Source organism: Protopterus annectens, chromosome 1.part1 (genome assembly GCF_019279795.1).
Source record: "Protopterus annectens isolate FY-2018-M chromosome 1.part1, PAN1.0, whole genome shotgun sequence".
NCBI lineage: Eukaryota > Metazoa > Chordata > Ceratodontiformes > Protopteridae > Protopterus > Protopterus annectens.
The window spans coordinates 1165005500-1165032347 of NC_056726.1; the positions used below are offsets into that span (position 1 = coordinate 1165005500).

General features: G+C 41.2%; 1 protein-coding gene across 1 annotated transcript in view; it reads right to left on the minus strand.

The window, feature by feature from the left end:
* The window catches only part of PRKCG (protein kinase C gamma), a 4166346-nt gene that overhangs the window by 1014792 nt on the left and 3124706 nt on the right, over positions 1-26848 (minus strand). The window contains exons 8-9 of the mRNA XM_044080462.1: positions 22198-22285; positions 13396-13425 (exon numbers count right to left, since the gene is read on the minus strand). Of these exons, the coding sequence (XP_043936397.1) occupies positions 13396-13425; positions 22198-22285 (118 nt within the window). The remainder of the gene's footprint in view (positions 1-13395; positions 13426-22197; positions 22286-26848) is intronic.

Below are 26848 nucleotides of genomic sequence, written 5' to 3' on the forward strand. Positions count from 1 at the left end.
TTTAGAATTTTGTTCCAAAGCATGGGGAGTCTCTGTGACAGAAATCTATCCCTTCAGCATGTTCGATTTATTGTTGTGGCAAGGTTTAGCTCACTAGAGCCCATGGCTCGCAGTGACTTGGATTTCTCTAGGTGGAGCATGTCCATCAATTCTGAGTTGGACATGGCTTTGTAAGTCAGACAGAAACCACCTCTGAGTAAGTGATATGCCACTGAGTACAGCTGGAGTTTTTTCAGTCGGGCTGTATAGGACATATGTTTGAGATCAGTTATCCTCTTGGTGAGGTACGTTTGTGGTCTTTCCAGCTGTTGTAAGTGTCTTGTGAAGTACATCCCAAATGGAGCATTGTACTCTATGATGGGTCTAATGAGTGACGAGTAGAGGGGCACTATAACCTCTTTATTTCTAGATGCAAACCCTTTAGTAATTAGACAGGCCACATAGAAGGATTTCCTAACTACTTTGGCAATATTATTGTCAAAGGAGAGATTACTATTTACCTGGGTCCCCAGATCTCTTATTATCTCTTCTGTATTAAGGGGGCTGCCACCTATGTGGTGATTCGTGGGTGTTTTTTTTTCCCAAATGGGATGACTATACATTTTTTGGCATTTAGCTTGAGGCCATGACTTTGACACCAGGTGTCCGTCTCAGTAAGGCCCTTTTGGAGGATGTCCATGTCAGCCAGAGAGTCAATTATGGCTCCCAATTTGCAGTCATTGGCAAACTTGGTTAGCCACAGTCCTCCTGTGTTTGCCTGTACTTCTGAGAAGTATGTGCTGAACAGTAGGGGTCCCAGGACCAAGCCTTGTGGGACACCACTTGTGACTGGTATAGAGTCGGACCTGGAGCCCACTATTCTTACCATGTGAGTTCTGTCTGTAAGCCAGTTGGCAGCCCATCTCATGACATAGGGGTTTATGTTTAGGCTGGTGAGTTTTTCTGTAATACTCGAGTGGGGAATGGTGTCAAAAGCCTTGGTGAGGTCAAGGTAGGCTGTGTGAACCACCTTTCCCTCGTCTATGGCCTTGGTGACTGTCTTAAAGATGTCAACCAGGTTTAGTAGGCATGATCTGCCTTTAAAGCCGAACTGGGTCAGGTCAAGTGTTTTGAGGTTCCCAATGTCTTTGTTAATGAGTTTCATGATGATGCGCTCCATAGCCTTGCAGACCAGGCTAGTCAGGCTTATGGGGTGATAGTTACCAGGGTCAGTTGTGGCCCCTCCTTTGTGGAGAGGAATAACCGTTGCTGTGCACCATTCTATGGGCGCATAGGCTGTGGAGAGACTGAGGTTTAACAGCTTGTTTAGGTGGGGGGGTTAGTTTGTTCTGTAGTTCATGCAAGGCGCAGGCTGGGACACCATCTGGTCCCATTGACGCTGTGTTTTTGGCTTTTAAAAGGGCTGTTTTCACCTGTGTGTCTGGGATTTTTGGGACACTACACTTTTCTGGTATTGTTGTGGGCCCTTTTGGAGATGAGAGGGGGGTGAAGTTTGCACTGAATCTATCTGACAGGATATTGGCAATATCAGTAGGTTCAGTATATTTTGTGCTATTTTGCATTAGTTCAGTGCATATCTGTGAGTTGCTACTCATATTCTTAACATAGCTAAAGAAGGCTTTGTTGTTATCTTTTGAATCTTTGGCTATTTTTCTTTCGAACATGGCCTTGGATGATTTCATGAGGGACCTCAGTTTCTTACTGATACTGATCAGGGATGTCTTTTCTTCTTGGGATTTGATTTTTTTCTGAACTAGTTTCCTCCTTCTATTGTATAGCCTGTTTATTGCAGGGGTCCACCAAACTGGTTTCCTTCTCTTAGAGGAGTGAGTTTTGGTTTTGCTAGGGATGGCACGATCCATGCATCCTTGTAGGTGCTCACAGAGTGCATTTGTAAAGGTTTCTACATCTTGGGCAGTGTTATCCTTTAGCGTGGGGCTGTGAAACTTACCCACCTCTGTCTTAAGTAAGGTGAAGTTTACTTTAGAAAAGTTTTTTACTGTGGTTTCCTTAGTTGTGGGTGGTGGTGGGGTGTGCATATCCAGAGTGATAAGTTTATGGTCTGATCTAACCAGGGACGGGTTGACCTCCGGTGTGGAACACCTCTCGCCCATGTTGGTGATGACCAAGTCCAATATGTTTTCACCTCTGGTAAGGGGAGTTTACCAGCTGATCCAAGACATTTGAGTTGATGAATTCCAGGAAATGCTGGGCCTGGGAATTTGTACTCGAGTAGTTTTCCCATTGAATGGTAGGGTAATTGAAATCACCCAATATCAGGGTGTTTGGTAGGACCTTCATGTTTTTCAGTGTCTTCAAAATGGTGGAGTGGTGGCCCTGGGTCATGAAGGGTGATCTGTAGCAGACCACAATTTGCATTGCAGATTTGCCCAATGTTAATTGCATGTGGATGATCTCAGAGGTATCCTGCTGCACCACTAACCTGGAGGTGTAGGTATCCTTGATGAATATGGATACACCCCCTTCTTTTGTGTTTCGGTCCATGCTCTGTGGCCGAAACGTGTGGTATGAATTATAGCCCGGTAATGCCGGGGTGGTCTCTGGAGGCTTGAACCAAGTTTCAGGTACTGCACAGATGTCGACGTTCTCCATACCGAGGAGTGCTTTAAGCATGTGCATTTTGAGATTTAAACTCCTGGCATTGAGTAGCATAACACTCAGTTTTTTGTTAATTGTGCTTTTTACAGAGGTGGGTTTGACTTTTGAGCCTTGCGTAAAAAAGGCACTATGGGGGCAGCAAGAGCCTTGACCAGTATTCAAAATCCTAGGGGTGACAGGTGCAAGAAGTCTCTTGCGAAGCAACATGGCTTGTCGAGCATGTCGTCCCAGGTGGACAGACACTGGATCCCCTTTGAATGACACCAGAAGCTTAGCCAATTGTTGAAATTGATAATTTTTTCTTTATACTGAGGTATCATTCTTAGTGAGGGCAGGATGCTACTCAAGGTCAGGGTCATACCAGCCTGGGTTACATGATCAGAGAACTCTTCCATGTCTCTTTTCATGTAGTCCAGGGAGGTACGTCTTGGGTCATTCACACCAACATGAACAATGACAGAGTCATATTTGAACTTGTTCTGGAGTGACCCGAGTGCTTGTATTATGTGGTGGATTCTGGCTCCCGACAGGTAGCTAACCGTAACCTTCTGCTTGCCCAGCCTAGTTAGTGTGACTTCAGTGTGCCTGACTATAGAGTCACCTATTACTAGTTTGTTAGGTATGTTATTTCGCCTTAAGGGCTGTGATTGTGCAGCACACTGATTTTGTGTTTTATGTGTTGTCTGGTTTGTGATGGGAAATGCAGGTTGTTTGGGTGTCTGCTTTGGAGGTCTCTGATGCTTTTGCAGGTTTTTATTTAGAGCCTCCGAGTATGATTTTGTGTATTTATGTGTATTTTTTGCCAGTGCTGTTTTAGTAGGTCTGTATGCGGCTGGAGTTGTGGTGCAATAACCTTCTCCTCTTGACTGTTTGTTCCAGTCTTGGGTCGAGACAGTTTAGCTTCCAGTTTGGCTGTATAATCGCATCTCTCATATATGTTAGTGTTTTGTGGTAGGAGGAGAGGGTTGTCTGTGTACATGAGGCAGTTGTAACATTGCCTCAGGATACCCAGATTCACCAGCTGGACTGGAGAGTGCACCTGAAGGTGCCCTTTGGTCATGCCTGAATAGTAGGGTGAGCTGCTTAGTCTTCATCTTTATCTACTGTGTACAGATAGAGCATTTGAGAAGGACAACCCCTGTAGCCTCTTAATCCTGCTCTGTTCCCCCCTCAAAAAAAATTATACGTTATTCAGCTGTTCTTACTGTAACTGTCTTAGTTTGCTGTTCTGTCTGCTCTTATCTGTTCAGTTGCTCTTACTACTGCTTGTTAGTAGCCTCCTAATTTACTGACTTCTGCATTTGTTTTTAGTCGTTTGTTAATTTAATTGCAAAAAAAAAATTTTCTAAGCTTATTTCCTGCCTTTCCTGTAACTAGTCTAATCCAGATACAGATTTGCTGTATCCAGGACTGTTTGTAGCTTTTGAGACCCCAAGCTTTTCTGTGTCGAAGTGAAGCCTTCTAGCTTGTCAGTGGGAGTGGTAAGCACTAGGTAGCCTATCTACCACAACAGTGGTTTCTGGCCCAGAAATTGTAGTTTATTGGCCATTTGGGCAGTTTTTCAATATCTTTCAACTTTTTGGTTTAAAAGCCCGTGTTTGCGCCTATTTCCCACCTTTCCTGTAACTAGTCTCATCCAGATACAGATTTGCTGTATCCAGGACTGTTTGTAAACTTCTGAGCCCCCCAAGCTTTTCTGTCTTGGAGGGGAGCCTTCTAGCTTATCAGTGGGAGTGGTAACACTAGGTAGCCTATCTACCACAAGAGGAGTGGGTTTTGGCCCAGAAATTGTAGTTCATTGGCTGTTTGGGCAGTTTTTCCATCTCTTTCAACTTTCTGATTTAAAAACCCGCATTTGCACTTGTTTTCCAGCTTTTCTATAACTAGTCTAGTCCAGATACAGATTTGCTGTATCCAGGACTGTTTGTAGCTTTTGAGACCCCACGATTTTCTATGTTGAAGGGAAGCCTTCTAGCTTGTCAGTGGGAGTGGTAAGCACTAGGTAGCCATCTACCACAAGAGGAGTGGTCTCTGTTTCAAAAATTGTAGTTTATTGGCTGCTTGAGCAGTTTTTCATCTCTTTCAACTTTCTGGTCTAAAAGCCAGTGTTTGCACTTTTCCTGCCTTTCCTGTAACTAGTCTAGTCCAGATATAGAGTTGCTGTATCCAGGACTGTATGCTTCTGAGTCCCACAAGCCTTTCAGTGTTGGTGGGAAGCCTTCTAGCTTATCAATGGGAGTGGTAAGCACTAGGTAGCCTATCTACCACAAGAGGATTGGATTCTGGCCCAGAAAATGTAGTTTATTGGCCACTTGGGCAGTATTTCCATATCTTGTAACTTTCTGGTTTAAAAGCCTGTGTTTGAACTCCTTTCCCACCTTTCCTGTAACTAGTCTAGTCCAGATGCAGATTTGCTGTATCCAGGACAGTTTGTAAACTTCTGAGCAGTGCCAAAGTCTGCTCTTTAATTTTTTCTTAGATCTTCTAGTTCTTTCCTCTCCTGCACTTCTACTAGCGTATTAGTCTAGCACTTTACCTGACTTCTTGTAGCAATTATTGTAGCACACAAAAGTGCTATCAGCACTAAATGTTCTACAAGGATACAGCTCCAGTACTTATTATTAATGCCCACCCCTCCAGGCGTATCTAAAGGTTAGTTCCCTGTGCTTTCTCCTATTAACCTGGTGAACTTGGGCATCCTGAGGCAATGTAGCAACTGCCTCATGTATACCGACAACCCTCTCCTCTTACCTCGCAACACTCAGACTTGTGAGAGATGGACTTTCAAATTGGAAGTCACGCACTCTCCAGCCAAGAACGAACAGCTGGTCAAGAGGAAAAGGTCAACACTTGCACCACACCACATGGAACAAACAGCCCTCCAGAACACACACCAGCACTGCCTTCACATAAAAACACAAACCACACACTCACTTTTGTGGAGGGTCTCAATAAAAATCTACCTAACAGCAGAACCCTCCAAGGCAGAAATGCGCTCGACCACCACAACACAACACTAATCATGAGACTCATACCTCTCCTAAACAGTGTGCCACTCAACCAAAGCCTCTAAGGCAAAACAGCATGCCCAACACACTAGGCATAGGTGATTCGATAGTGAGGCACACTGATGTCCCACTCACTAGGTTGAATAAGGAGAAAGTAACAGTCAGCTGCCCGTCAGGTGCCAAAATCCACCACATAATGCATGCACTCAGGTCCCTCAACAACAGGTACAAATATGACTCAGTCATTGTACATGTGGGTGTGAATGACCTGAGACGTACCTCCCTGGAGTACATGAAAAGAGACATGGAGGAGCTCTTGTGTAGCCCAGGTGGGTATGACTCAAGCCCTGAGCAGCATCCTACCATCACCCAGAGTGAAACCACAGTACAAGCAGAAAATGATTGATTTCAACAACTGGCTGAGTTTCCGGTGTCACTCTAAGGGGATCCAGTATCTGTCTGCCTGGGATGACATGATTGACAGACCTCGATGCTTTGCCAGAGATGGCTTGCATCTTGTCACCCCTGCACTTCCAGATACTGGCCAAGGCTTTTGCCATCCCTATAGTGCCTTTTTTAGGCAGTGTTCCAAAAACCAAATTACCAATGTAACAGTTACAAACAAATGCAATCTGAGGGTCATGCTCAGCACTAGAAGTCTAAATCTCAAAATGCACTCATTCGAAGCACTTCTTAAAATGGAGAACAACGACATTTGTGCTGTAACAGAGACCTGTATCAAAGCAGCAGAAAGCACCCCTACACTACCAGGCTATAACTCTTTCCTCACCTATCAGCCCCAGAACTTGGACTAAAGCTCCAAAGGTGGTGGTGTTTCCATATTCATAAAGGATGCGCACACCTCCAGACTGGTAGCTGAACATAAGAGCTAACAATGGGTAAGACAGCAATTCAGGTTGTAGCCTGCTATAGGTCCCCAACCATGTCGCAAGATGCACACTCCATGTTCCTAAGCACCCTGGAGAATATTGGTGTCCAAACACTCTTATACTAGGTGATTTAAAATACCCCTCCATTAACTGGGAAAACTACTTACGTTCCAATAACTTGCCCAAGGTTTCTTGGAGTTCATTAATTCCAATGCTCTGGACCAGCTTGTTCTTACCCCCACTAGAGGTAGCAACATCCTTGACCTGGTCATTACTAACATGGGCTACCGTTGCTGTACACCAATAGTCAGCTCCTCCCTTGTTAGATCTGACTACAAACTAATCACCTTGGAAATCCACCCCCCCCCCCGCAAAGGTAACCACCATGAAAAACGTCTCCAAAGCTAACTTTGGGCTCCTAAAAACAGAAGTGGCTAACTTCACGGCACCCGTGAAAATGAGGAACAGTTGCATGACTGCCGAATCATGCATTAATGCACTGTACAAACACGTACACAAATGCATGGATCGCGCCATACCCAATAGAACCAAGACTTTCTCCTCCAAAAAAAGGAAGCCAATCTGTTGGTCCCCTGCCATAAACAAATTCTACAGCAGAAGGAGGAAAGTGATGCGGAATAAGGTGAAATCCTAAGACTGGAAAAACTCCCTTATCCGCCTCAACAAAGAGTTGAGATCCCTCATCAAATCCTCTAAAGCTAGCTATGAAAACAGAATTGCAGCAGACAGTAAAGACAACCACAAGGCCTTCTATAGTTATGTAAAGAATCTCCACGGCAATACCCAGATTTGCTCTGAGCTACTGCACAATGGTACCTCCTATACTGAGCCAACAGATATTGCCAATATACTGGCCGACAGATTCAGTGCCAACTTTACCCCTCTCCCCCACCAAAGGACCAATCACAATACCAGTAGATTACCAGGCATCCAGTATTACTGCTACACACGTTAAAACAGCACTGTCCAAGGCCAAGAATACAGCTTCTATGGGACATGACAATATCCCTGGCTGTGTTCTACATGAACCACAAAGTGAACTGGCACCTCACCTGTGTGCACTATTCATTCACAGCCTCACCTCAGGCTTTGTCCCTACTAAATGGTGCACTGCTACAGTCATCCCTTTCCACAAAGTTGGAGTGACTACAGACCCTGGGAACTATCGCCCCATTATTCTGACGAGTCTGATATGCAAAGCTATGAAACACATTATCATGGACCTAATAAACAAGGATATAGGGAATCTCCAAACTCTGGATCCCACACAGTTTGGTTTTGTGAAGGGTAGATCATGCCTGCTCAACTTGGTCGACTTTGAGTCAGTCACCAGAGTTGTCGATGAAGGCACGGTGGTTCATACAGCCTACCTTGATCTGGCCAAGGCCTTTGATACCATTCCCCACTCAGGAATCACAGGGTAAAAAGCTCACTAAGCTAGGCATCAACCCATATATCACTAGGTGGGTTTCAAACTGGCTCACAGATAGAACCCACAGTGTGAAAGTAGCTGACTCCAAGTCAGACTGTCGACTAGTCACAAGTGGGATTTCCACAGGGTTCAGTCCTGAGTCCTCTCCCATTTGATATCTACTTCTCAGAAGTCCAGGCCAACACAAAGAGATTCTGGCTGACAAAGTTTGCAGATTATTGCAAGTTGGGGAGCTATTATTAACTCCCCAAGTGATGTTGACATCCTACAGAATGGCCTCACTGAGACCAATGACTGGTGTCAGAACCATAGTCTTAAGCTCAATGCCAAAAAATGTGTCATTATCCACTTTGGGAAAAACCCGGTTCCCATGAATTACAACATTGATGGTATTCCACTGAATGCAGAAGGCGTTATAAGAGATCTGGGAACACAGGTTGACAGCAACCTCTCCTTTGATCACCACATTGCCACTGTGGTCAGAAAGTCTTTCTATATGGCACATCTCATTGCTAAGGGTTTTGGATCCAGGAAGAAAGAGGTCATTGTCTCCCACTACTCTTTCCTTATTAGACCAATCATCGAGTACAATGCCCCATTTGGCATGTACCTCACTAGACACCTGCAACAACTGGAGAGGCCACACAGGTACCTCACAAAGAGGATCCTAGGCCTTAAATACTTGTCCTATATGGACAGACTCAAAAAAACTCCAAGTATTCTCTGTCTCATATCACCTACTTAGAGGCGATCTCTGCTTGACTTACAAAGCCATGTCTGACCCAGCTCTGTTAGAAATGCTACATCTAAGGAAATCCCAATCCCTCCACACCACACTCTCCAGAGACCTCACCCTCATTACCACAATTAACAGAACATGCTGGAGGAACAGGTTCATAATCCAGACTGCCCATGCCATGGAACAGACTTCCCATACATGTCAAACAGAGCACCTCGCTGACCATCTTCAAGAGAAATATTGATGAGTGGATGGGAAATAGAAAATTCACCCTGGGGATAATACCAGTGGCTCTACTCGACAGAGGCATTTGGAGCTAAGGTTGGGTGGCACGATGACAGAGTAATCCTATGGCTAGGCTTGTAAAGGCCCCAGGGCCATTAGCCTAGTATATACCTATGAACCTTTGTCCACATATCTTGCTCCAAAAAGTTGAGAGGTACGAATATACTAGGTTATCTTAGCACATTTGTATTAGTTGTCAACTTGAAAATTCCGTGCAATAAATTTCTTAGATTGAGTTTACAATGCTGTATTAATATTTTTTTTCAATGTTATACTGTACTGAACTAGAGATATTCCGTCAATTAATATCTCTAGTTAATGTGAGCTAGTCTATACTAATGTATAATTCAGTAGTAAATGGTACTCAGCTGAATGCACTCTCTTATTCAATACTGAAGCTTTTTCCCCCAAGCCTCCTCTGAAAATTGGTGATGTCACTCATTCAGTTTTACTTTAGTGGTAAATAAAAGCATTCTGTTGGTTATCTTAGAGACCCATTTTGAATGGACTGATTAACTTACATTTCAGAGACAGTTACTGCAGAGAACTCATTAAATATAAAGAAGGACTCCTCCTCTGAAAGTACTGCCAAAATATCCAAAAAGTAAATCCAAAAGTAAGGCAAGTACTACCACGCTGTGTATGAAGCAACTTCACTTTATTGAAACAATAAAAGCAGTATCATAAGCGCTTTCGAGTAAATCCCTTCATCAGATGATAAAACACTGGTAAAAACATAGTATCGAATATAGTACAAGACAGCCAATGAAAATCAATAGTTTACCCTCCTTTTTGATTTGATAGCATGCACCCTAGACATGTATTCCAACACATAGTCAAGGGACAAGTCTGTAGAATATCCAGACTTTGCATGAATGAAAAGTCCTTTATACAGGAATTGGACTCTTTAAAGAAGAATTTTCAAGCACGAGGTTATAGTAAGAATCTACTGAAAAAGGAAATGGACAACAGCAGTCTCTATAGAAAACAAAGTGCAAAACCATGGTTACACAGAGGTAAAAAATGGCCTAATAATAAGGTAGATGCATAGATTCAAAAAGCTAATGAAGGTTTGAAAATAAGTTTAACATACAGTAATGATATAGGTGGTATATGTAATATAATTAGAGACAACTGGAGAATTATTTTAACAGATGAGAATATAACTGGAGTTGTAGGGACACAACCTAAATTTATTTTTAAAAGAAATAAAAATATGAAAGATATTTTGTGTCAAGAACCTATGCATTTTTCCCCCTTTGGGAAAAACAAGGTGCCCACAAATTACCACATAGGTGGTAATCCATTAAGTACGAAAGAAATAATTAGAGATTTGGGGACCAACGTAGATAGTAATCTCTCCTTTGATAATCACATTGCCAAAGTGGTTAGAAAGACCTTCTATATAGCCCACCTTATCACGAAAATGTTCGCATCTAGATCAAGAGAGGTCATTGTGCCCCTCTACTCATCACTCATCAGGCCCATAATTGAATACAATGCCCCTTTTGGGATGTACCTTACCCGACACCTGCAGCAACTGGAGAGACCCCAAAAGTACCTCACCAAGAGGATCATGGGCTACAAACAGATGTCCTATGCAGCTTGACTAAAGAAACTCCAGCTCTACTCAGTTGCTTACCGCCTACTTAGAGGCAATCTATGCCTGACGTACAAAGCCATGTCAAACCCAGAAATAATGGACATGCTCCACCTCAAAAAATCTAAGTCCCTTAGAGCTACACGCTCCAGGGACCTAAACCTCAGCAAAAATAAATAGGACATGCTGGAGGGACAGATTCATTTCCCAGAGGCTCCCCTCACTCTGGAATAGAATCCCAATTCATGTTAGACATAGCCCCTCTTCAAGTGAAATATGGACGCGTGGATGGGAAATCGCAAATTCACCCCTGGGATCTCTCCTGTGTCCCTGCTAGACAGAGGCACAGTAAACTAATCTTAAAAGGGTACCTTTTGTGACCTACTTTACAGAGGCACAGTAGGCTAATCTAATAGGGAGGCGGAAGCCAAATACACTCTTGCTAGGCTTATAGATGCCCTAGGGTAGATAGCCTAGTATCTACCTATGAACCTATTTTAAAAATTCAGGCATTAAGAAGAAGGGAACCTATCCCACGCCTACATTGTAACACCTGTAAGCACATTCTACAAGGGAGCTGTTTTATACACCCCAGGACCAACAAGAATTACTTTTTGAATATGTATGCTGACTGTAATACGCAAAATGTTGTCTATATTGTGAATTGTCAACAGTGTACTGCATATTATGTAGGAAAAACAAATTGCAGACTTAAAGATAGAATTTTTAAGCATCCATCAGATATAAGGTTAAGAAAAGAACACAATTCACTGTACAAGCATATAGAACTGCATAGTTCATAGGTTCATAGGTTGGTACTAGGCTATCAGCCCTAGGGCCTATACAAGCCTAGCCATAACAATTCCCTGGCTATTTCTTCCCACATTATTTACTTTCCTGGACCCCTGTCTAGCAGGGCAACTGACGTGATCCCTGGGGTGAATTTCCTTTCTCCCATCCAGTCGTCAAGGTTCCTTTTGAAGATGTCCAAAGAGGCACTCTGCTTGACATGTATGGGCAATCTATTCCAGAGTCTGGGGAGTCTCTGGGTCAGGAACCTAGTGATCATGTATTTGCCTTTATGGTTATATGTGTTGTAAATAGAAGTCAGAGAATGGGTGACTTGTACAATGAAAGTGAATATAAAAAGATGCAATGGATTCTTAGACTGGGAGCTGACAAAGCCCCAGGAATAAATGATGTTGTCCCTTTAAAACCAGCTCTAGCAAAACGGAGGGTAAACTATTGATTTTCATTGGCTGTTTTGTACTATATTATTTTGGATTAACTCATTAAATATATCACTGAAAGGCATATCAGCACAGCATGATAAGGTACACGCTTTTTAAACTGAGTGTGTGCAGAGCCCATGGTGGGACTGGAATGAAGGATATATTTCACCTGGACTTTCTGGTTGAAAGTGAAAATTACTTTAAAATTATCAAACCACACACTGTAGCAGTGCTAGAGGCGAAAATTTCCTGTTACTTTCCTTTATTTGGAATCTGACACAGTGAGAAGATTTGTGATCCATTTGTTGAAGACCCTGAAAAGCAGCTTTCCCTGGATACCAAGGAAAAGGATGATGGGAAGGAACTCATATGTGACAGAGGCTGAAACAATATTTTAGTCTCATCACTAAAGATGCTCTGTTTAGACTTGAAAGCTGAGTGCACACTCTTGTCAGAGTAACTGCTGCCATTCTGTATTACATAATGGTGTAATACCAGCTTTTCTGCTATGTCCACGATAAAGGCTAAAAAATCACAACAAACTGTATTTTGTGCATAGACTTCAAATCTGTTTCAGTAAAATAACTCCTGCATACACAGACATATACAAATTTTCTTTTGACAGCGCAAAACAAGACAGATCAGGTGTTCTCACAGAAATGCATATATTCATGACATTTTCTAGTATAATTATGATTATATGCTAGCAAAATTAATGTTGATTATTTTGAGTGGGCCATGACAGCATTCCAATCCTCTTTTGTTGGACATGGCAGACATTCTGTGATGTGTAGAAAGCAGAACTAGTACAACTTTCGGAAACTGAGGAAATACTTATTCTGGTACCTTAATGTATTACAATTTTCAGGAAAAATAAATTAACGGATTTCAGTAGCAGCAGTGCACATTAATGTTAACTTTCTGAAGTTGGATTCAAAAATGAGAAGTGGATAACAGTAAAATAACAAAACAAATCTGGAAGTAAAATTCATAAAATTTTGCATAATAAAATCTTCAATCAAGTTATACAGAACCATCTCTTGAACTGATTTTTAACGATCCCTAGTGCTAATCTTCAAAAACAGCAACACAATAGCTGATGAGCAGCAATGTACTGAACAAGGAAACTGATCTTATAGCTGACACGTGAACTGTGAATTACAAACAGTAAAGTGCAGATATATTGCGGTATTTGGGAAAAACTGCCTTTTTAATCAGTGATTGCAGATATTTGCTCTTATCTAAAGCAATATACCACCTAACTTCATAAGTAGTAATATAGTACTGACTTAATAAATAAATAAATAACATTGTTGTAGACAACAAACAGAACTCACTGCTACTACAGTACACAAGATTCTAAAGCAGGTTGAGGTTGCATGCCAGCCAAGTTCTCCTTTGTTTCCCTTTCATATGAGCTGAATACAACACTTCTGAGATTTGCACATGGCCATGTAAGTAATCGGGGAGCTCCCCACAGCATGCTTTCAAACCCTCACCTTTTACCAACACTGATTCTTCTCAAAAGGAAACATTTAAGACAGACAGGAAAGGACAGAAGCTGCATACCTCGTAGAGTTCAAAGGGGAAGTTGCAAGCCTGAAAGAAACGGGAAAAAAAGGTTAACTAAGAAGATATAGGCAGAAGAAGAAATTATGTAAAAGGCAGTGGAAAACAGGCAAGACAAGCAAATGCACAGTTTAGAGAGCAGTATAAAAAATAAGTGAGAAAATATATAGGATAACACTAACAAAACAAGGCGGAAGTATGCAAAGTCAACATTGCTTAATTTATGTTGGAGAAAGAAATGTAGGTAGTTCTAAGTATGGAGTTAGATATAAAAGAGACTGAAATTGTTTTAAAACTATAAAAAGAGACAAAAGTACTCATCTATTTCACTGCTCCACAGAAAGAAGCACACACACACACACACACACACACACACACACACACACACACACACACACACACACACACACACATACACACACACATCATAAAGAAGAATATACCAGAAGCTGCAGTTTTTTAGACATACACAGATTTTCCTAATAACTCCATACTAGCTTCTGTGGCAATAACATAGCTAAGCAGTAATAGCAAACAATGAAACAGTAAAATAATAACACTGGAATAATTAGAGGCAATTATACAATGACTGGCCAGTAAATCATAAAATGAGCATGCTGATTGGCCAACCAAACCAGTGTGCCCATTGAGAATATACAACGGAAAAAGGTCCGGTCGCCCGGACTTTTTTCCATTGATATATTCTTTAATTTTAAGGGTTTAAAAAAAAAAAAAAAAGCGTAGCAACGGAGATCTTTTCTCCATTGCTTACTTTCCCGAGCACTGATGTACTGGGTATGCATGGGAACACAAGTTCCAAACGCATGCACAGTACATCAGCCATGGCAAAGTGGAGCTGTCTAGTGGCAGAAGGACAGCATGTCGCCGTTATACAAGGACATTATTTAAGAAAAGTAAGTATTTTTTCTTAAATAATGTCATTGTATAATAGCAATAGCCCACTTCCGGGTGTGGGCAATGCTGGATTTCCCCACGGTTGTCTTTGTTTGATCACTCGCGATTCACCCCCGTGATCAAACCACACCAACCATGGGTAAATCCAGCATTACATACACACAGGTGTGGGTTATTGCTTAAGTGACTAATGCAGAACTTTTAATAAGTAAAAAATAAATGTCAAAATCTCAAGTTTTGTATCACTCCAACACTTCCTTCTTAAGAAGTATTAGCCAAAGCATTAGAGCACCTGATTTTGGGATGTTTGTTTTATAACATAAATTAAACTATCTAAAGACTGCCTTGTCTGTAGTATGTATCCATAATGGTTAGATTTTAAAGTGATACTAAGATGATTGCTGCAACCAAGGATTTGGATATTCATGAGGATTTAGAAACAAGTTTCTGCTTGCCACCATGTATTTTGCATTTAATATCCTCTTCTTAGAAGAAAACTGGTGCCCTAACAAGCTAGTGAGTCTTTCACATAGAAGTAATTTATTGTGACCTAGTGATGTTTCACTGAATGTTTAATTGGTCTGATAACAGAAACAAGTTTTTTCTAGTAGACCACATTAACAGAATGTTAAATCATGTTATAATGCCTAAGTGTATTTCTGTTCTGATGTCCTCTCAGGAGTAACTATCCAGTTGTAGCAGTTAGTGCAAAGGGCAGGTCAAGCTGAACTGACTATAAGACAAGTTTGGATGCAAAGCCCTTCACAGCTTTACTGTTGCAGAAAAGTATGCTCCTCTGAGGCTTTTGAGGATCGATGGTCAGCTTGCACTTTCCTTTGCAGGGCAGAAAAGTCTTATATTTTCTTAATTTTGTTGATGTTTTATTACTTTCCTTCAGGAAAGTTATTTTAAAGCTAGGAGTGTAGTATTTTAAGGGACTGTCTCGAGACTACAACACAATTTTTAATTAGAGCTTTAATTTTTTCTGTCAATGTAAAAGTAGTGTAAAGTAATGGAAAACTTTTTCTTCCTGTGGGGAAATTGTTTCTTTATCTTTTCTTTCTTTTTTTTTTTTGGCTGGTTGAATTTTAAAATGCTTTTTACTGTACTGTTTCTGTCAAGAAAGTAGCTTATGTGGACTAGTAGTGTTTACAGACAATTTCTGCTTGTCTTCCTGGGAAAGAGGTGACATGTTTGGCTTGTCAAGTGGAACAGACTACAGATCCCATGGTCAGTATTTCTTTCAGCCACAAAAAAAAAAATGTTAAGCAGACGGCCTTTGCCACCACATCAGGCTAGCAATTTACCTCAGCTGCAGATGGATGACTATGTTGTGGCTATTTGTTGTACCTCAGACTGCTCATCTTTTACCCAGGATCCCTCTGGTGTAGCAATTATAGCCACTACTGACCAAGGTTAGCCACACCCTCTGCAGATGTTTGGGTCCCCTCCGTGGGCAAGGGAGATCGACTTTGGTCAGTTTGGGGAGAGGGAAGAGATGAGGTTTCTCTGTTGTGCCACACTGTTGTACCCAACCCTGGGGAAACAGTTGCTGCAATTAGCAAAACAGCTGGTTTCATTTTTTTCTGTCAAAAAGAAACATAAAACCAAATGTGTCTAATCCTCCTCAAATTTCTTTGGATAGGAATACATTTCTGGGGTTTAATTCAGGCTATTGATTCTTCTTGTAAAGTAGTTTCTGGTAAAAGATAAAGGGATTCCTCTTTTCCTGAAGAAATTCAAGATTATGAAACTGAAAAGGAAGATGTAAGAATGTATATAGGTTTTTTTTTCCTCAAATGTTTCATTCAGAATCAACGGAGAGCTCAATTCCTGATTCTCCCTGTCAGGTTTCTCTTTCTCTGAGACTATTGCTAGAGCTTGAATGTCCCAGTGTCTTCAATGGGAGAACACTGAGATTTCTCAGTCCCTCAGAAAATACTATGAATTGTTAGAGAAGGATTTTGCAGAACCTACATCCATTCCTCCTGTTCTGTCTGCTTTAAAGTATGTGTGTGTTACTGAAACCACTGTCAAAGCTGAAACAATGTAAAATAATGACCAGCCAGTAATCAAAAAAAGATTTATTAAAATTCTGACATCTCAGCCAAAGCTTTCAAGGAGTAAAACAGAATACAAACCACTTGCCTTAAATATCAAAACACTTAACACTCAATTAAATATTTAAATAAGCATTCTCTAAGTACATTCTTAATTTAACCCTTTAGGGGACAGAGTATCAAATTTTAAAATATAAATAGATTTGTTAAACAATAATTGTTTCTTTATATGTCACATCAAACTTAGATGCTCTTACTTTTTCCAAAACAGTTCACTGTAGTCCACTACTATCTCCCTGATGAAATAAATTAAAATGCATGGCTATAGAGGTTTCTGTTTTCATAGGTTCATAGATTAGTACTAAGCTAACTGCCCTTGCGAGCCAATTATTTCTTGTGAGACTCAAACCCTGTACCTTGTGTTTGCCAGGCAAACACCTTAACCATTAGGCTACTTTCCTGTTGTTAATATCTGTAACATGCTCTAACAGCCTTATTTTAAAAGGCCTTTTTGTCTCCCCAGTATAGAATTTGTTACATGGGCATCTTAGGGCATATACAATGCCCTCTGTATTACAACTAAATGTATCACATACTTTGAAACATATATTGTTAATATTAGAAAAACCTTTTATTACATACTTGCAGGTTACATTTACCACAAATAAAGGTGCCATATGTGGATAAAGTGACTGTCAGATTAATAGATGGAGCACTAAACCTGCCTCGTACTAAAAAAATATATAGACTCTTTCCCTTTTTGTCTGCTTTAGAGTATGTGTGTATTACTGCCTGTAATTTTTCTGATAGTCAGCTAAATGCCCCTAAAAAGGAAGATAGGATGTACAAAGTTCCTAACTTTACAGCAGTTGATCCCACTATTGCTATGCACTTAATGACAATTCTGTATTTGCTGATACAAAATTATTGATTGGTATTGATAAAAAGTGTGTACTTCAGCAACTTTTTTTCAGAATTTTAAATTGCCAGGTTTATATGTTAAAGTTGGTTTTGATAAATTGTGAAGATACAAGGAATGCTTCATTTGCACTTTTCTTCTTGTAAGAACAAATCTGATTTAAATAGTATAGTTTCTTCTATTGCACAGATCACTACTCATTGTTTGCAGTGTGTGTATGACTCTGTTGATACTTCTTACAGGGCTTTGGCCACTGGTGCTGTTCTGAGGAGGTTTGCATGCATTCATTCTTAGAAACTCCCAGATGATGTTAAAAATGAGATTTCAAATTCTTTCTTAAATAGAGATTTAGTGTTTGGTCCCTCTGCTGCTGAGATGATCAAAAAGTGCCATGAAAGGGGCAAGCTGATCCAGGGAATCTGTAATATTTTTCAGCCGAACTTTTCCAAATTGTCCAAGGGATTAAAGTCCTTGTTACCTCCTCCTACCCTGGTTTCTTTTTTCTTTCACAGAGTCTGACTCTCCAGTTTTCTCTTTGCCAATGGATTGTTTCAGGAAAATGGGTTCTGAAAAATCATTCATCAAGGTTACAGATGTCAGTGTGGGTGGGGGGGAGGGGTTATACTTTCCAGGCAGTCATTCCTCATCTTCTAGACCAGACTCTCTTACTTGCACCTGTTGTTCATCACTTGTTATCCCAAGGGAGTAATAGAACCAGTCCTTCCTCCTTCACTGGTAGGGAAGGGTCTCTGTTCAAGGATGTTTTTAGTGTCAAAGAAAGAAAATGGTTGGAGACCAGTTCTGGAGTTTTCTTTCCTAAATCAGTTTGTGACAGTTCCCAGATTTAGAGCTGATGTCCCTTAACAGCCTGTTCCCTCTTCTTCTTCTTCTTTCCTGGTAACACTAGACTTATCATCACACCCCCATTTATCCAGACCTCAGGCATTTCTTAAGTTTTCGCATGTGTATATCACATGATCAGTTCCCTGCCTTACCTTTTAGACTATCCACTGCACCAAGAGTATTCACAAAGTGTCTAGCTCCAGTTATAGCTCATTGCAGGCTACAAGGTATCCACATTTTCCATATTTAGATGACTTGCTTATCTTGGCATAATATTTTTCAAAGTGTCAGGTATCTCTCTGTTGGTTGAGAGATCTCTTACATAGGTTGGGATTTCAAGAGAACATTCACAAGTTTTTCTTTACTCCTTCACGCAGGATGGGATGTCAACTAGACATTTCATTTCAAAACGATTTTCTTCCACAGCAAAACATGGAGCTTTATGTATATCTATTTAAGGTTTTCCACTCAGACTTGGTCACTGTAAGGGAATATCTCAGGATTTTGGGTCTCATGGCATCTATGATTCTCATCATACCCCTGACAAAACTCCACTTGAGAAAGATACATTGGTATCCAAAATCTCATTGATCCCAATATCAACATACTTTATCTTTTCATATCCCAATGCTGGGTTTTGTCAGAACAGAAATCTTTTGGTGGAGACAGCAGATGTCCCTAAATCCCTTCTCCCTTCCTGCTCCAAAGCAATCAGTCTCTATAGATGCTTCAGACTTTGCTTAGGGAGCAGTTTCAGGAGAGATAATGCAGGGGCTGTAGGACACCAAGGACAAATGCTAACACATAAATATCAAGGTGATGCTTGCTCTGATCAAGGCACTGAATTATCTGAACCATCCCCAGGACATCTTTAAGTGGCTACAGGCAATACTACAGTAATGTGGTACATCAACAAGCAAAGGGAAACAAGGTTGTGCCCCCTTTGTGATTAGCCATGGTAGCTTGGGATTGCTTCACAAGACAGTTTCACATCAGATTGGTTATTATTTTTTTAACTATCCACTTGAATGACTGAATGGACTGCACTACTATTTCCTCCCTGCCACAGAACATCAGCTTTCATCTTACAGGTAGATGTTGGACGCAGCCTGTATCTCAGGGAAGGACCAGTGCATATTTCTTCCCTAGAACAAGAATGCCAGACTAGCCCTTTGTGAAAAAGAGGGTCATAAGATCAGGAGCAGGTCACTCAGTGAGTTAGGAGCATACCTTGAAGCTCCTGTCCCCAACAGCAGCTCCTTTACTCTCTACAGCAGCTGCCTGCCCTCGGGATGTGAGCACATATCTGCATGTATGTCACTGATGTGCTAGCAATGCATATCAATAGAGCTATGTAACAGGCGTTCACCAGGTCCAAACTCTAAGGATGCAACATCTACTGGTCTTGCTGTGTGCCACCTATGAGGTAGAACAAAGCTGGCTTCCCTAGGGTAGAATAGCTGCCTATGGTTGTTCACACCCATGCTCCTGCTTGGCTTTGTCCTGTGGCTGTACAGCTGCTCATACATGGGTAGACTGGGTTGCAGCCAGGACTTCATCATTCTGTGCCACGGGAGCAGAGAACCAAGTTGGTTATTTTGTCTTCATCTGCCAGAGTATATCATAGGTTTATAGGATTTAATAGGTTTCTAGGCTAATGGCCCTAGGATCTTTACAAGCCTAGCCATGTTATACCCATGTTCCCTAATTGACCTTGGTTAGTTGGTCATTATTCACAGAGCTAGTCTATGATCAGCAACAATTGCCCCTGTCCATGAGGAATATAGGTGCCATGGTCTCCCATCCAATTATCTAGGCTGCACTTAAACAGGGTCGTTGAAGAGCTCTGCTTCACGTGAATTGGGGGTTTAATCCAGAGGAGCAGCAATCTCTGGGAGATATATCTGTCTCTCCAGCAAGTTCTGTTTATGTCACAGGCTAGGTTGAGATCCCTGGAGTGAGTGACTCTTGTCCCATTTGATTTGTGGATGTGCAGCATTTCCATTAGGGCAGTATCAGGAACTGCCTTCTAGGTCAGGCACAAGTCGCCTCTCAGCAGCCTGTAGGATACAGTGTACAGTGACAGGGCTTTCAGTCTTTCCATGTAGGTCATATTTTGGAGCCCCTGAATTTTCTTGGTGAGAAACGTCTGTGGTCTCTCTGGATGATGCAAGCATCTGATGAGGTACATGCAAAAGGGAGCACTGCACTCTATTAGTGGTCTGATGAAGATCGAGAACAGAGGAATTATAACATCCTTTGTCTTGGATGTGATACCCCTACTTATGTGATGTGCAATGTAGATGGCTTTCCTTACCAGTGTGGACACATGTTGACTGAAGTTTAGATTACCATCAATCTGTATTTCCAAATCTCGCATTCCTGGGTTTGAGCGTGGGGGTGGGTGCTGTGAATATTGTAATTTGTAGGGACTTCCTCTTTGCTAAAGGGGGATAATAATGCACCTTTTTTTGCATTTAGTTTTAGTCCATGCATTTGCACCAATCATTTGACTGTGTTAGCCTTTTTTGTAATATGTTAACATCATTTGGGGACTCGGTGATTGCATCCAGTTTGCAACCATCAGTGAACTTCTTAAGCCACAGGCCATCTACTTTCACCTGGACTTCCAAGAAATAAATTCCAAACAGTAGATAGCCCAGCACAGATCTTTGTGGTCCACCACTGGTAACTGGTCAACTGGTAGAGATTAAATCCCCAACTTTGACGGTATGCATTCTGTTGGTGAGCCAGTTGGCTACCCCTCTAATGATATATGGGTTGATCCCTACCTGGGAGAGTTTCTCAATGATACCTGAGTGGAGGATTGTATCAAAAGCCTTGGTTAATCAAAAGCCTTGGTTAATACAAGATAGGTAGTTTGTACTATTTTGCCTTCATCCAGGGCTTTGTTGACATGTCCACCAGGTTCAATAAGCATGATCTACCCTTAACAAAGTCAAACTGGGTCAGTTCAAGAGTTTGAAGGTTGCCTATGTCTTTGTTAATAAGGTTCATGATGATTATTTCCCATGGCCTTGCAGATAAGGCTGGTTAGGCTAATGTGTCTACAGTTCCTAGGGCCAGCTGATGGACCCCCTTTGTGCAAGGGGATTACAGTTGCTGTTCACCACTCTGCTGGAACAAATCCAGTGCTCAGGCTGAGGTTAAACAGATTGCCAAGTGATATTACTAGGTCTTATTTTAAATTGTTTAGTAAGCAGCCTGGGATGTTATCTGGTCCTGTAGAGGCCCCATTTTTGGCCTTGGTGAGCACAGATATGACCTGCTCTTTGGAGATACTAGGTATAGGACTAATGTCAGGTATGCTTTTGGGTGTGGCTGGTGGGGACAGGGGGGTGAAGTTTGTGCCAAGGTGGTCATCTAGCAGGTTGGCAATTCCCTCAGGTTCAGTATGAGAGGTACCGTCCTCTATAAGTTCGTCACATAGTTGGGCATTCCCTTCAGTATGAGAGGTACTATCCACTATAAGTTCGTCACATAGTTGGGCATTCCCTTCAGTATGAGAGGTACTGTCTACTATAAGTTCGTCACATAGTTGGGCATTCCCTTCAGTATGAGAGGTACCGTCCACTATAAGTTCGTCACATAGTTGGGCGTTCCCTTTTAGATTTCGGATGTAGCTAAAGAATACCTTATGATTATCCATAGCTAAGGATGTTAATTTAGCTTTATATTGTTTTTATGCCCTATGAACGTTTGACTGAAGCTTGCTGACACTACATACATTGATAGGCAGACAAAAAAAAAAACAAAATATGTTAAAAACAATACGACAGAAGCAACATTTCATAACTGTAGTTTGGAGGTTAAGAGGCAAAATCCATTCCAAACTATTTAATGCACCAATATACTGGAAGCATGTTAAACTGGTGCTGTCTTTACCCTGAGAAAAGATGCAGTCCAGATCATGCAGCGTTTCTCTACTACACACCTTTTCCAGTGGGCACATTGTTAGTGTGACAGTAATCATTATGCATTCTGCTATCTGACTTGATTGCTAGTCATACTGAAAAGGCTACGAGTGTGACTGAAGCACTATACCTCAAACTTGAGGCGAAGCTCTGTGCTGTCGTTCTCGGTAACTGGAACATTGTAGTATTCTCCTTCCTCTTGATTCAGCAGTTTGAACCTGTGAAAAGGAACAGACGTATTACTCTGCCTGTTTTATCACATGTCATACCTACACAGGTGAGATGTACCTACTTATTGCTATTTCTGTTTTTAGATGTACAATCCGAAGCCATGTAATGTTACCGAAAATAGTGAAAATTAATACAACGATTTAATTCCAATGAGTATTAAACCTTTGGCTGCGTAAGTCCAAATGACATGCCCTGCTGGAAATGTGCTACTTACTACTATAAAACAGGTAAAGTATAGAGTGACATATAGACAGGTAGAGTGCGGCAGAATTATGGACTGAAGCTCCAACAGTGGATATAAGTTAAAATAATGAAATGATAGAGAAAATAAGAGCTGGGCCTGCGGACAATGAGTGACCCAGTACTAGCAAATAAAGGTGTCCACCTATAGTCTAATAAGTACTTACTAGGCTATTGATCTGTAAGGACTGCACAAAGCCTAACCTTACAAGGGAATGTTGATACATTTACTTGGTGCCCCGATCTATTGGGGACATGGGTACTAAACCAGTAGTGAATTTGCCGTTTCCCATTCATTTGTCCATCCTGCATCATCTTACTAATTTTATTAAACAAACGTCATGCTGTACTGACTGGGAATTTTATCCCAGATCTTCTGCATGGCAGGGGAGACGCCTACCACCAGTCCAGTTACTTTTGACTTCCAAAAGGGCTTTAGAGGCTTTCATTCTCTAAAAACTCTGAAGTCTGTCTCTCTCTCTCTCTCTATATATATATATATATATATATATATATATATATATATATATATATAATTTGCTACTATACATTATCTACAGGATGGCTTCTTAATATTAGATTAAAATCACATTTACAATCTTTGTTCAGCAAATCATTCTACAGATATCCATTTGCAACATCTGCTTGCAAATTATTGTGAAGAGTGTATGTGTTCAAAGCAGATCTCAATCCAGCATATGTCTGTTTTCCCACAGAGATATAAATCTGGACATGGTCACTGAAAACTCACAGTGCAGTAGGATACCGAACAACTGTCTGAGGAAAGATGACATCTTTTAATCAATATCTGCCTTGAATTCTGTCTCAGACATGTATCCATTAGTGCAGTAGAGCCATTCATTCTTCCTGATCTCTGGGGTCATCAGATAACTAGGAGAGGAAGGAAAAAAATGGGAATTATTACTGACATCCGTTGAGGATGAGATCTTTTTTTGTACACTCCTAAACTACATGCTGTGTGCTTGAAAGTACAATGCATCACCAGTGCAATTGCATATTTCTGCATTTTTGTGATCTCATCTTAGAGTTCTTGTGCACTTTTTAGTGCACTTGCACTCCCCAAGAGGATCAAACTGCAACAGCACAGCCCTGGGCATTCAACCAGATGAAACAGTTGCAGGGCAATTCTACTAAAATGCACCCCGTCATATATAAAATGCACCCCATCATATATAAAATGCACCCCGTCATATATAAAATGCACCCCATCATATATAAAATGCACCCCATCATATGGACACGCTGCCAGCTGCTTATTCTCATCGCCAGACATTTGTTTCTTTCACTTCTGGGACTGTGAATCAAACCCAGGCCATCTGAGGCTTAGTTTAGGACAAAATATCTATTCCAGAAAGATGGCATCAAGAGTAGGTTTTGAAACACAATCATCCAAATTTACTAAAAATGTTCTTCCTTCCAGCAGACTCATATTTCACTGAGACCTTAGCTAATACAAATATTAACTTTTACTGAGATATAATGACCTGTAGGGGGTTCTGGACCATAATCTGTGAGATACGGGGAGCTGTAGGTTTCTGTTTCTAAATAAAAATCTGTACAGTTTTTGGGTATATTCAGTTTTACTCAAATTTCAGATTACAAATGTGATTATATAAACCTAAAAATGAAATATAGACATGGCAAATGCAGTATAAATGTGAATCATTTTCACTTGCTGAGCTGCATATGTGACTAGAATATCTGCAGATATAGATAGATGATACAGATATATTCTCTATCTATATTATCTATCTATCTATCTATCTATCTATCTATCTATCTATCTATCTATCTGTCTATCTGTCTGTCTGTCTATATCTGTATATCTATATATCTGTAGACAATGCATGCATGCATAGAAATGAGGGAAAAGCAAGTGAATGGAGTAGGAAAAAAGAAAACAAAAGGCAGTGTAGAACCATTTATGTCACTCACTGTTGTCTGGCAGTTAGCACAGCGGGTTAAAGCTCTAAGCTGTTAATGAGTTGCTTAGTATATGTATAAAAATAAGATATGTTTCCTTTACAGTACATCAGACTTCACAAGCCCACCCATGCAGTGCTCTTGAAGGCTACCTTTGCTCCCATCTGGTAAGGGTTGGACTACCCCTGTCAACATTACTCATCTCAAAGGAGACTTTGTTTGGCATCATCTTGTACACAGAATGTCTGTCTTCTGCCAATGTTCTTTTACAGCAGACAACTTTCTACTTTGTTTCTACCAACTCAGGCAGATAGGGCCTTGGTTTAACATCTCATCCAAAGGATGACACACTCAGGAGTGCAGCATCCCCTTATGTTGCTGCAAATATAAATTACCCTTTTACAGGACTAGACATGATCCACAAAGCTAACTTCATCTGTGTACTGCAAATTGGTCATAAAAGAGTACATACAGGGACAGCAACTGCAGAGAAGCAGTCTTTCCCTCATTCTCCTAAAGATATGTTGCTAAGCATAAACCTTAACAATCTATCAGTGCTGCTTAAAAAATAATTACTTTTACTTTCTTACATTACTATATTATGGTATACATTTTCAACCACAGGGATGGTCAACAAGTCATATATGTTGATGAACCCTAACTGTCTATGATGAATATAGAGACTACCTGTAGGGCCCTCTACAATGTTTATACTGTATACTCCAGCAAAGATGAATGCATCCCAGTTCAGATGTACATAAGACAGATTCACTACATATCTCACCAGTAATCAGATGATAAGCAGCACAGTGGAGATGACAGGTGAACAGGTGCTTAGGATAAGTAAAGTGGTGGGGGTGAAGTACGATTTACAGAATGGAAATAAGGGAGGTTTGGGGGACAATGGTCCTTGAGTATCATCTTCACAGCCACAGGACTTCTCTGTGCCATCCTGTATCTCCTCATCTAACTCCCATAGTGATTAAGTCTCTGATTATTCTCACTGTCCCCCCAGCATGCATGGCAGCCCTTGTTGTATTATTCTAACTGTCCACTGCCATGCATGGTAGTCCTTATTGTATTATTCTCCCTGTCCCCTGGCATGCATGGTAGCCCTTGTTGTATTATTCTCACTATCTCCAGGCATGTATGGTAGCCCTTGTTGTATTATTCTCAGTGTCCCCAGCATGCATAGTAGCCCTTGTTGTATTATTCCCACTGTCCCCCAGCATGCATGGTAGCCCTTGTATTATTCTCACTGTCCCCTGGCATGCATGCTAGCCTTGTTGTATTATTCACACTGTCCCCCGGCATGCATGGCAGCCCTTGTATTATTCTCACTGTCCCACAGCATGCATGGTAGCCCTTGTTGTATTATTCTCACTGTCCCCGGTATGCATGCTAGCCTTGTTGTATTATTCACACTGTCCCCCGGCATGCATGGTAGCCCTTGTTGTATTATTCTCACCGTCTCCCTGCATGCATGGTAGCTATTGTATTATTATCACTGTCCTCGTCATGCATGGTAGCCCTTGTTGTATTATTCTTACTGTTGACTCCATGCATGATAGACCTTGTATTATTCTTACTGTCCCCCCATACATGGCAGCCCTTGTATTATAGTCACCACCCCCGTGCATGGCAGCTCTTGTTGTATTATTATCACTGTCTCCCAATACATGGCAGCTCTTGTTGTATTATTCTTACTGTCCCCCCATGCATGATAGCCCTTGTATTATTCTTACTGTCCCCCCATACATGACAGCCCTTGTTGTATTACCCTCACCCCCCCATGTGTGGTAGCCCTTGTTGTATTATTCTCAGTGTCCCCAGCATGCATAGTAGCCCTTGTTGTATTATTCCCACTGTCCCCCACCATGCATGGTAGCCCTTATTGTATTATTCCCAGTGTCCCTCCATGTGTGGTAGCCCTTGTTGTGTTATTCTCACTGTCCATCCCATGCATGACAGCCTTTATTGTATTATTCTCACTGTCCCCCGGCATGCATGGTAGCCCTTGTTGTATTATTCTCACTGTCCCCCCATGCATAGTAGACCTTGTTGTATTATTTTCACTGTCATCCCCATGCATGGCAACCCTTGTATTATTCTCTCTGCCCCCCCCCAGCATGCATGGTATCCCTTGTTGTATTATTCTCACTGTCCCCCCATGCATGGTAACCATTGTTGTATTATTCTCACTGTCATCCCCCATGCACGACAACCCTTGTTGTATTATTCTCCCTGCACCATGGCATGCATGGTAGCCCTTGTATTATTCTCAGTGCCCCCCATGCATAGTAGCCCTTGTTGTATTATTCTCACTGCTCCCCATGCATGGCAGCCCTTGTTGTATTATTCTCACT